This window comes from Amphiura filiformis, chromosome 17, assembly GCF_039555335.1.
Source record: "Amphiura filiformis chromosome 17, Afil_fr2py, whole genome shotgun sequence".
NCBI lineage: Eukaryota > Metazoa > Echinodermata > Ophiuroidea > Amphilepidida > Amphiuridae > Amphiura > Amphiura filiformis.
Genome location: NC_092644.1, coordinates 13,565,153 through 13,576,444, shown reverse-complemented (window position 1 = coordinate 13,576,444; position 11,292 = coordinate 13,565,153). Strand labels below are relative to the sequence as shown.

At 37.9% G+C, this 11,292-nt stretch overlaps 2 protein-coding genes and 1 non-coding gene across 3 annotated transcripts; 1 reads left to right on the top strand and 2 right to left on the bottom strand.

The window, feature by feature from the left end:
• Window positions 1-307: 307 nt before the first annotated feature.
• LOC140136985 (uncharacterized) lies at window positions 308-2,841 on the top strand. Its single transcript, XM_072158648.1, has 3 exons — window positions 308-538; window positions 1,648-1,850; window positions 2,686-2,841. Exons 1-3 carry the CDS (start codon window positions 316-318, stop codon window positions 2,839-2,841), a joined length of 582 nt encoding a protein of 193 aa, XP_072014749.1. The 5' UTR covers window positions 308-315.
• Trnah-gug (transfer RNA histidin (anticodon GUG)) lies at window positions 2,378-2,451 on the bottom strand. Its single transcript has one exon. It is a non-coding gene; the product is annotated as a tRNA-His (tRNA).
• Window positions 2,842-8,213: 5,372 nt separating the features above from the next.
• On the bottom strand, window positions 8,214-11,176 carry LOC140136984 (cytochrome P450 2G1-like). Its single transcript, XM_072158647.1, has 3 exons — window positions 10,804-11,176; window positions 9,382-10,332; window positions 8,214-8,287 (listed from the first exon to the last, which is right to left on the bottom strand). The coding sequence occupies exons 1-3, from the start codon at window positions 11,174-11,176 to the stop codon at window positions 8,214-8,216; spliced, it is 1,398 nt and encodes a 465-aa protein (XP_072014748.1).
• Window positions 11,177-11,292: the final 116 nt, after the last annotated feature.

The following is an 11,292-nucleotide window of genomic DNA, read 5'->3' as shown; positions in this document are numbered from 1 at the left end:
ATTATTTTCGAATATGAACTCTTATAAGATTGAATTTTGGAAAAACTACATTCTGCTTTAGATTTTTACCACAAAGCACACAAACGTTGTATTGCATTTTGTATATTGATACTAATTTATTATAAATGCTGTCTCTGTATTATATTATTCATTTGTACCATTTGTGTGTCGAGATGAAATAAACTGAACTGAACGTTGGCGTATAATTTTCTTCAACTTTCCTTCAAGTAGGCTATAATGCATTTATTGGACCAACAATCTATTGTTTTTGTATTCAATTCAAATATATTCATAACCTTAGCAATCACCTGGCCAATGGGAACGTACGGTCTACTGAAGCCAACTACTGGATGTCCAAGCCAATGGGCAACAGGACAACGATATCATGACACCGAAGACAATAATTCATCGAATGCATGGTCTTCTCCGTGCCATATGAGTGGTTCATACAACACGAACAACATGTATCAGCATTTCTGTATGAAGACAATAGATAAAGCGGGTACCGATGATGGGAGCTGGCCGACTGGACAGTATTGTATCTTTCGAAAGGGAGGCAGTTGTCCTTCTGGTGATTATATTCTTTTATTTACACTTTGACATTCTCAAAAAAGTTATTGCTGTTTACTTTTTAGACGACCATTTCTTTTTTAACATAAAGAATTCCTGCGAGGAAGGAGGTTACGCGTGGGTCTTTCTCCACTTTGTATATTGATTTTATTTTAGTGTTATTTTACAAATTTAGAAATAGACCCAATGGGCTAGTCTGGAGGTAGGTGTCCGAAGCATCGCGACACTGTAACCAAGAGGCGTGACTCCTTCTAGCCATCGGGGCTTTTACATATTTAGGTAGGCTATACACTACTGCACAATATAAGATGGAAATCAGACAGGTGAATTTGATATTGTTAAGAATTGCGGGTTAGCATAATAAAAGTGTTTGAATGTGTTATGTTTTAATGTTTCATTGTACGATGAGGTTCTTACCTATGTAGTCCATGATGTCAACTTTATGTACCTCTTGATATCAGTATAATTGTGACGTGTCATGTCAAAAGGAGACACTTTTGGGCAGGATCGTAGGAAAAATAGCAAAAGATCTGTCCGGGGTGATTTTTTCACAATTTGGGTTTGTTGCGAATTTGTGATGTTATTAATGTTAAGAATATTATCAGATAGTTTCAGACCGGAATATAACTGCCATCTTGTATTTTTGGAGAGTTTTTTGGAGATTTTGGAGATTTTTCAAGGTAATTCCTACATTGTCAATAATATTTTTAAAGGCCGATATCTCAATTTCCAATTTTATAATACCATAACTTACGAACTCAATATCTTCGCTTAGGAATGTCCGATTTCATTGGGAAAAACGGGGTTGTGGAGCAAATTATTTCTATATTTAAGAAAAAACCTCAAAATTGATAACCTGCCCAAAAGTGTCTCCTTTTGACATGACACGTCACAATTATCTTTACTTCCACACCTGAAGTGATACCTACCAGCCTCTCTGGCTCACCAATTATATGCATTATGCATATACGATGTAAAAATTGAGCCAACAGCGTCACTCACCAATCCCCATGATGTACTATTACCAACAAGATACAAAAATAGAGTTGTCCGGTCTTTCCATATTTATTTCTTCAGACATGTTAGGAGGCGCGGTTTATTGGGATGACGAAAATGATAATAATATGAACAGCTACAGTGGTGAACTACCCGATGGCATCTACGACACGAATACTCGCATCGAATTTTGCTGTCAAACCAGTGGGCATACTTCTAATCCTATTTACCTGCCAACGGATACGAGCTTCTTTCTTTTCAAATTCAACAACGAATGTCAACAGGTAAAAACATTTCACTAGCAATGTGTTGGCAATAAATCCACAGCTAAACCGGTAGACTTGTACCCTCGCCATAGATTAAAAAGATATTCCTGGCTTCATCTTCATTTTCACCTTTTATAGGCTGCAGTTTATGTCCAGGAGAATATAATTAATCAAATTTTTTTGATCATATTCCGCATAAATCGTGCAAACATTGGTTGTAGTATTTATCCAGAGTCTTCTTCTTCTTCTTCCTTATAAATGCCCCCCTCATATGTATGAGTATTATCGCACTGCGTACAGACAACCTGTACTTACTTTTTACTCTGGAACCTAGCGTAGATGAGGGTATTTTTGAAGTACAGTTAACAGTACCGGGATGATCCCCTGCTCTTTTCGAATAGCCTGTGACGTTCTTTAACGTGCACACTACATTAATGTGAGAAAATATGCATGTACACGGGACCGACAGCTTAAAGTGCCCTCCGAAGCACTAAGCAAGTTGAGTGAAGTGCCTTGCTCAAGGACACAAAGAGCCAGCCGAGCTTAGGCGGACCTGGGATTCGAACCCTAGACCCTTGGATTCACAGTCCAACGCCTTAACCGCTAGGCCACGCTCGCCTCTCCTCTTCTTGTGATTTGCGTTATAATCGGATGAAATATCAGATTTGTGTCGAATTTTGCCCAACATAGAGAATAATTTACTTTTACGTTGAGTAAACATTTCTTATAGCGTAAACAACATGCGTCAATTTTATTCGTCTGTTTGTTTGTTGTTGTTTTTTTGGTCTGATTTATTGTTGTTGTTTTGTTTTTATTTTTAATTGATATCAACTTTATTGTAACTTTTTTGCAGGTTGATGGAATGCAAGCCACAAGTGAATACTTTCATTGGGATACCCAGGATGTTTTATTTAATAGCAACGATGACTATGTTACTGGATACTACCCTTACGAAGGCGTTGTTTATGATGGTATAAGACTTGAGTTTTGCTATTATGAACGAATATAGTGAAGTAACAGGAACGCGCACGATTGTATCTTTATATATAGACATTATTAAATATTCAACAACGTTCATCTGTGTTGGTATAAATCAAGATTTTTATTTAAACTTTTGATCCAAACACAAAGAATTTTTGACGAGTTGGACAAGTTGTTCAAAAATTAAAGCATTTGCAAAACGAAATTGGAAAGGATCCGAGTCCACTGTAACCTGACACGTATGACGAAATCAGAGGTCACGAAGAGGTCAAGAGCACGACACATGTAATAACGTCAACGGTGTACGTTTGCTTGTTTCGTGGAGAAGAAAGAACAACAGGATAAACGCAAATTTAACAACAATATTGTCGCGGATTGCATCTCGAAATGGGTTAAGAACTGTACCCAACGTATTCTGAGTGATCCAGAATTATATACATGTTCTCGCTCGCGGTTTGAACTTCGCTGTTACTGAGGATGGTATAAATCAAGATTTTGATTTAAACTTTTGATCCCAACACAAAGAATTAATTCCTACGCTCACTTTTGAACGTCAAAATTGGACAAGTTGTTAAAAAATTAAAGCATGTGGACAACGAAAAGGATGCGAGTCCACTGTCACCTGACGACAAAGCGGAAGTGAAAACAGGTGTGACGAAATCAGAGGTCAAAGAGCACGACACATGTAAACAAAGTCAACAGTGTAAGTTTGCTTGTCTCGTGGAAATGAAAGAACAACAGGATAATTTAACAACAATATTGCCGCGGAATGCATCTCGAAATTGGTTAAGAACTGTTCCCACCGTATTCGAAGTGATCCAGAATTAGTAAGTGGTCTCGCTCGCGGTTTGTGGAATTTGTCACAGCTACAGAGTCTGAATGTCGGAATTTACCCGATACCCAAGAAAATGGATTCTACCATTAGTACATACGAAAGGAAGGCGGTTCAGGACCCATCAAAATATTAAACTATTCGTATTTTACCAGCCGATAAAAATCGACAAGAAAAATTCCAAATGGACACTTGAAGCTATCATGAAAACTCGAGCTCACAAAACGAACGATGTGGGCTATAAACGCCTAAATAAATAAATGCCACGTAGTACCCTACATAATAAATTTTAAAATAAATTTTGGATTTATAAAGCGCCTTTCTCCAGATCTTAGAGGACTCAAAGCGCTGTAATTTCGCTGCAATGGTGAATCATCACAATCAGATCGCATCAACTAGGTTGCTGCCGAACGGCGCACACCTATCCGCATTTAGATTGTAACATCCACCAATTATCTGTGCAGCTCCCCAAATTCCATTGGGTGAAGGAAGTTTTGATAACCAAACAACTAATCACCGATTTTTGCGATACAGGAGGAAACCGGAGAAACCTGCGAGAGCGAGCATGGAATCGGGATAAACCAAGTGCACACGAGTCCTTGGGCCGCGCCGGGGCTTGAACCCGGGACCTCAGTGGTGCAAAGCGAGGGAATTACCGCTGCGCTAACTCGCCCTACATACAAGATACCTCTGACGCTATTAGAGGGAGCTTTAGCAACTATGGTGTTCACGTGTTCTTCAAAGCAACCCACACACTATATCACACAAGGGCAAGATAGATTAGAAGGACATTAGCCTACAGGTCCCGTATACTGCATCCCTTACCAGGAGGCCTAGTAGTACAAAAACCACAGGTCTCAAACCACATTCACATCGAGTCTCCTGGACATTTCGTGGATTTGGACAAAGTTCCCATACTCGACAGGGACAGCAGTTCACATCAAAGCCAGCCAACCATCTCTCAACAAAGACAAGGCCAGTTCAAACTTTCAGGAGTCTACGAGTCTGTTATCAGGTCAGAGGTTAAAAACATACAGCCACTCACATGATGATGAAAGATGGAGTACCATCTGCAAATTCCGAGGCATGAATTAATTTTTGTGTTTGGATCAAAAGTTTAAATCAATATCAGATATTATAAGATGTTGCAAATAACAAGACAACAATTAAGGTATTGCACATGAACTTAAGCTTATATCTGGAGAAATATACCTATTGCTGTAGCCCTATCACAGGTTCACAACCCAGTTCTCGGTGATTAGCGTTTCTCAGAGTATAGTGTGTTAAAAAGGGCTCTGTGGTAGGGCTACTGTAACTGTAATAAACTGTAACTACACTTTTTAAGCGTTATAACCAAAATACTTCGGTGTGAAATAAAATTTGACCAACGCGCACCGCCCATTGACCCGTACTAACCTTGTAAAGTATTTTGCCAAACGGACTGTTTGGTTTAAACTCTATATCCAGTGGCGTGGCCCGGACGTTTTCAGGGTGGAAAAAAAAGGGGGGGGGGGACAAGATAAATTTTTAGGGTGGCAAACATTGACAAAAATGGTCAAAAGGCTTAAATTTTTTAAGTATCGGGACCATCCCACAGGGGTTGGGGCAAAACTTTTTCACAGGGGGCAGCCCACTCACTTCCAGATATTTGTTCGGCACGACTTAAACTTAATTGTGAGACTATCCGTTGCACTCATTTAGCGAGAAAAAGACTGGCCTTACCCTTGGTTAGCGGGTGCAATCTAAGCTCTATTAGTTTTGCTCTCATTATTCTAAGGGCTATTGATTTCAACCTTTGTATTAACTTTAGAATATTAATTTCTTTTCATATAAGTTTTGATGAATATTGCATGTTTCTATGATTTTTAGCCGAAAATCGATTTAGTCTGTATAATTATTGTAAAGAAATCGGATTGTCCATATTTCTTGAGGGCGTACTCACATAATGACGTCATAATGATATAATATGGACATTGATGTTACTATAGAGGAGACCCATAGCTACACGTTGGTATCAAACACTAGAATATGAACACTAGGATATGCCGCCGCCACTGTCGATCTTATTTATAAACCCAAACTTGGCCAAATGAGTGCACATGCCTTCCTCACGGTGAGGGGGCTTCCAGATTTTGGCCTGGCCCAGGGCCCGCCAAAAAGTAAATCCGGCCCTGCGTGCGAATTAGGCGGAGGCGTCGTATTTAACGTTAGCTTTGGACATATAATTTTTTTTAAATTGATTTTTCACCCGGGTAAGCCGGGTGGAAAATTAAGAAAATAATTAAATATCCAGAGCTAACGCTAAATACGGCGAGCACGCAAACCCTTACACGAGCGCTTGCAATCCGGCGAACCCACAAACACTTGCGCGCACGTGTGTGTACCCGCAAACTTCCGCGTGTTCCCGCAAAACAAAGCGACTGCACACATGTAAAAGTTGTTCATGGCTTTCTTTGTTAATTTTGCTTGTAAATAGCCAAAAATGCTTAAGGGATGTCTTCTTTCACATGTCATGATGATCACACACCTAAACAAAACCAAAATTGAAATCAAACAGATCACTTCAACTACACAGGCCTAACAGAAGTCAGTCATACTCAGTCAATCCTACTGTTGTTTGATGTATATAGACTTGGCTTCATTATTAACTAAATGCAAACTATAGATGGCGCTATTTATCCTAAATCATATTTCTTAATTTGCAATGGGTAGGTGATCAATACTGGCTTTAAAACAGATGGAATAGGTGAAACAAGCAGCAAAGAAATTTTATAAACATATTTCATCAAAAAATAAAAGAAACTGGTTGTATTAAAAGCTTGAAAAAGTAATTTTCAGTAACTAAATAGCGCCACCAATTTTGTCATAAATAGATACATTTTATATCCGAAAAGCTTTAAAAAAAGGCTGTAAATGTGAATAATTTTGTAAAAGAGGAGAAATTTAAAGTTGAAAACGACTCAAAAGCATCTGTATACATTAGCATGATATCGCTTTTAGCTGTTTAAGCCTAAAATTGGATTGTACATGAAAAACTAATAAATGATCATATCAAACAACCGTACAAAACCCTGATTTTTCAGTTTATGGACCTTATTAATGTCATGTGCAAGTTGAATGTTCTAGACTAGCTGTCTAGGCCTACATGTATATACTCTAGCTCACGCCAGTGTAAGAATATTTCCTGTAAACTTAAAGTCAACACTTCAGTCTAAGGCAAGCCATTTTTGAGCACATTTCCAAATCGTCATATCTAGCAGAAAACTTGCCCAAAACAGAAAAAAACACTTAATTTGGTTAAATATTATTGTAAATGACAATTTTCTATCGCGGAGATGTAAACAAAGCGTGTCGTCTTCACGAATGTTCCTATACACAGATCTCATACCACCAAATAAATCCACATAGAGATATGTACCAAATTTGCCTCAAGAAAACGTAATTTTTTCTTCGCAGGAGCGACTCAGTTCTTGGCGACAAATATGATGGTTGAAATTAGCCCTATAGCCTGATCCCTCTGACTGAGGAAAAATTAGGTTGACTGTTATTGTTTTTTACGACTGGCCCTCGAAGTCTATGATGTCTTGGAATTGCCTAATTTACATGCAAAATCATGCCAGTGTTTCTGTATAGAAAAGGCTGCTTAAAATCATTAAAAAATACTCGATCTCTTCCATCTGGGGTACACTTGCAGGATTTGATATTACTAATCATGACCAATCCAAATTTCTGAAGGGGCTGTGGATTTACCCGATGTTCACGTAATGTAAGGGAGAAAAACGAGAACTGCCGTATTCTCCTGTGAGCTTCGATCAAAGTGCAAAATGTGACCACTTTAAACTTAAACAACCATTATTTCAATGTTCATTTTCCCAAAAAAATGACGATTTGGGTATACGATAACTCAGTAAATGCAGCATCTAATAGGTAAGCAATTATGCTCATCATAAAAGCATGATCGACTCATGTTTTTGTATATTTTTGTCTATTTCCGATTTTAGGCATCATATTGTGCAAATGGGCATTTGTGAATTTTAAAAAGTTCATTTTGATGCCTTTCATGGTCAATATCTGAAAAAATAAAGCCAATATCAAAAAACTAAAAAAACACACGGTTTTTAGAATGGAGCCTCAAGATTAAGAAAAAAATGGAAATAGTGTTTTTTTGTTATGATGTACCCAAAAAATTGCCAAAAATTACTTGTTTGTGATTTTCTTAATAATTGTTGTCTTTACACCAAATCTGTATTTATAATTTATTGATGTCTTTCCTTTATAAAAATATATACTTTCATATGTCTTGCGTGAATAATTGCAAAGTTATTGCACTATTACTACATGCATGTCTGAGAGTACACAGCTGCCTTAATGTATAAAATATGTAAATTGAAAGAAATGTGGTCTGGTGGTTTTGTTATAGCGGAAAACCTTAAATACAAAACAACAGGATATCAGATTTAGTCACGTTTGGTAACTATCAGTTTGTACGGTTCTGGATGTAGGACAAGCCCGTCGATTGGTTTCAAGGTAGGCATCGGTGCGTCCTCAGACGTCTTCTCAAATTTGAACTAATGTAGAATGTGTGTAAAGAAGATGAAGAGTTCTTGTCTCGCGAGAGCTTCACCAAGACAAGCACGGCGCCCTGCAGAAAGGATACAAATATATTTGATCATGCAATAAGAAAATGTCATAATGGGCATATCTACACTGAATAACACAATGACAACGAATGAAATTTTAAACAGTCATGCCTCAATGAGCACGTTTCAAAGAAAGCGCATTAAATGGTCACATAACTACATTTGTTATTTTAAAATGTCACCTCTATTTTGTTGTATTTTCTCAAATCAAATTATCTTGAATCGGTCAGAGCGGGAGAACGTATCTTCCTCCAATCAAGTCATATTTAATTACGATGAGACATACAATTTTTCATACCTGCCGTTTTTGATTGATATCCTAATTGAGTTTTAAATTCTTTGAGAAATTGCCTCTTAGAGATCCGTCAATGTCGACAACGAATGAAATTTTAAACAGTCATGCCTCAATGCGCACGTTTCAAAGAAAGCGAGAAAGCGCTTTAAATGGTCACATAACTCCATTTGTTATTTTAAAAATGTCACCTCTATTTTGTTGTATTTTCTCAAATCAAATTATCTTGAATCGGTCAGAGCGGGAGAACGTATCTTCCTCCAATCAAGTCATGAGACATTCAATTTTTCATACCTGCCGTTTTCTTTGATATCCTAATTGAGTTTTAAATTCTTTGAGAAATTGCCTTTTAGAGATCCGTCAATGTCGATCCTACGTTTTTCCCTATTTCCCTGGTCCCCGGACTCCGTGTATCCGCGGGTCTTCCTGCATGTCGGCAAAGTTGGAAAACACCCCATTTTGCATCTCATTTCGCGAACCTTTCAGAGGTAAAACACTCCTTTTTTAGCCATACCGCGAATTGCTTTCTTCAAAAATGCCCCCTTTTTTTGGTTAAATTCAGAACGATATTTAATAATTTGCCATAAATTTGTATAATATCGCGATTTCAAACGATTTGAAAATTATTTGATACCATTCGCATTCAGAATGCAATTTGTTGTGTCTGATGTGCTCTCAGGTTATGCAACAAAGTGTAGTATTATAGTACGTAACTCTATCTCTCACTTTTAAGGTGTACTACGTACAAAATCTGAATGCTTGGCTTTCTCAGTATTAATCTGGTTAGTTACCATGGTTACCTACCTATTCCAAATGGAATAACTTTGTTCGACTCACGAAAGTTACCGTCATATTCCAAAAAGCGTTCTGGTCTGAACTCTTCTGGATCGCCCCACAGCTCAGGGCTGTGCATCACTGCATAAAAGTTAGATATCACCACGCTATTCTTCGGGATGGTGTAACCACGGAAAGTTGTCGTGTCTGCAGCTACATGAAAAGCAGACAGCGGTGCGAGTGAAATGATTCGATGAAGCTCCGCAATAAAGGCTTGTGTATAAGGAAGAATCGGTTTATCTGCTAACTTCGGTAACCTATTACGACCGATTACCGTATCGATTTCGCGACGTATGCGATCCTGCACCTTAGGGTATCGAACAAGGTATTGAGTGCCCCATCGAAGTGCATTTGAAGTTGTGTCTGTCCCCCCGAAAAAAAGACTTAATATTTGTCCGACCATATTATCTGGATTTCGGAAAGAATAAGGATTATCGGATTTGTGAAGTCGTATTTCATTCAACCACATATCGATTACGTCACTCAGGTTGTTGGGGTCAAAGTTGTTACGATGACTTTCAATCATGCTGTTTATGAACTCATGCAGCTCATCAACAACGTTTTGCATTTCCTGCTTCGCTTGACTTGGGATGTTGATCGGGATAAACATTTCCAAACCATCTGCCCCAAACAATTCACCTAGCCGATTCAAAAGACTCGTAAGTCGATGAACATGATGAATGCGCTCGTCGGAAAGTTCAAATCGGGTTCCAAAAACGACTTTACAGATTATGTTTGATACAGCATTATTGAAATGCCAAGTAAGATCGACCGCTTGACCTTTAAGGTTGACCAACTCCTCGATCAGATATGTACTCTCGTTGCTGATAGGCTCCTCAAAACGAGATGTACCGATACCAAATTGACGGAAGCAGGCTAGAACAAATATCCGGTATGGTCCCATACTATCCCATTTGAAATCTATAAGCAATTGACAAGAACATAGAACAGAATCGGTTATTATAAATTTACATTTATCTTCTTTTCCTCAGTGATTGTGAATAACAAAAACTTAAATGTTTTTTGTGTCAAATATATCCTTTCGTTGTTAAGTAAGCATATCTCGAGATTAAAACAGGCAAATTGAACAGACTAAACGGCATTTGAGAGCTAAGACTATGCCCTTGACGTAGATGTAAGCATTATATCACAACGGTATTTTCTAATTGCCACAGAGGGCGCTTTTCACTTGCACAATTTTTTTTTGAGACAGGCTGTATTTGACATTTGACCACAGTGATTTAACTTGTTAGGCCAAAGAGTAGACTCTTATCATACTTAATAGTACATACTTTACATATTGGATTATAATCAAATACGAAATAATGGTCACATGACATTGGTTGAAGATGGTTTAACTGATAATTTACATTCACCATATGAACTACTTACTAGATCTGCTGACGATCTTGGCTTGCGTTTCATTTTCACCTCTATCACTCAGTTTGCTATCTTGAAAAGCCTCGCGTATTGCTTGATATTCATTCAGAACCACGACAGGCATCCCAAGTGCTGTGAAGGAAAATACATGTCCGTACTTGTTACCAAGCTTCGTCAACAACTTGTAGAGTGGTTCGCCTTTGTAGAGCGAGTAAGGGATGTTGGGAGCAAATCCAATGTAAGGAAATGGAGTCCATGGTCCTGGCGTTAAGTTGCTCTTTTTGGAAAGAAAGAAGAACACAGTCAGAAGTATAACAACCAGAAGAAAAATAATAGTAAAAAATGATCCCAAAATCATTGATAGAAAAGCTGTACTTGCTGCCATTTTGGATTCGAATAGTCTGAATATACAATAATTATGAAACCAGCCAAATATCTGTGTCAACATGCTAGAATTGGTTATTTGATAAATAGCTAGATATGTAAATAATATCGTAAATA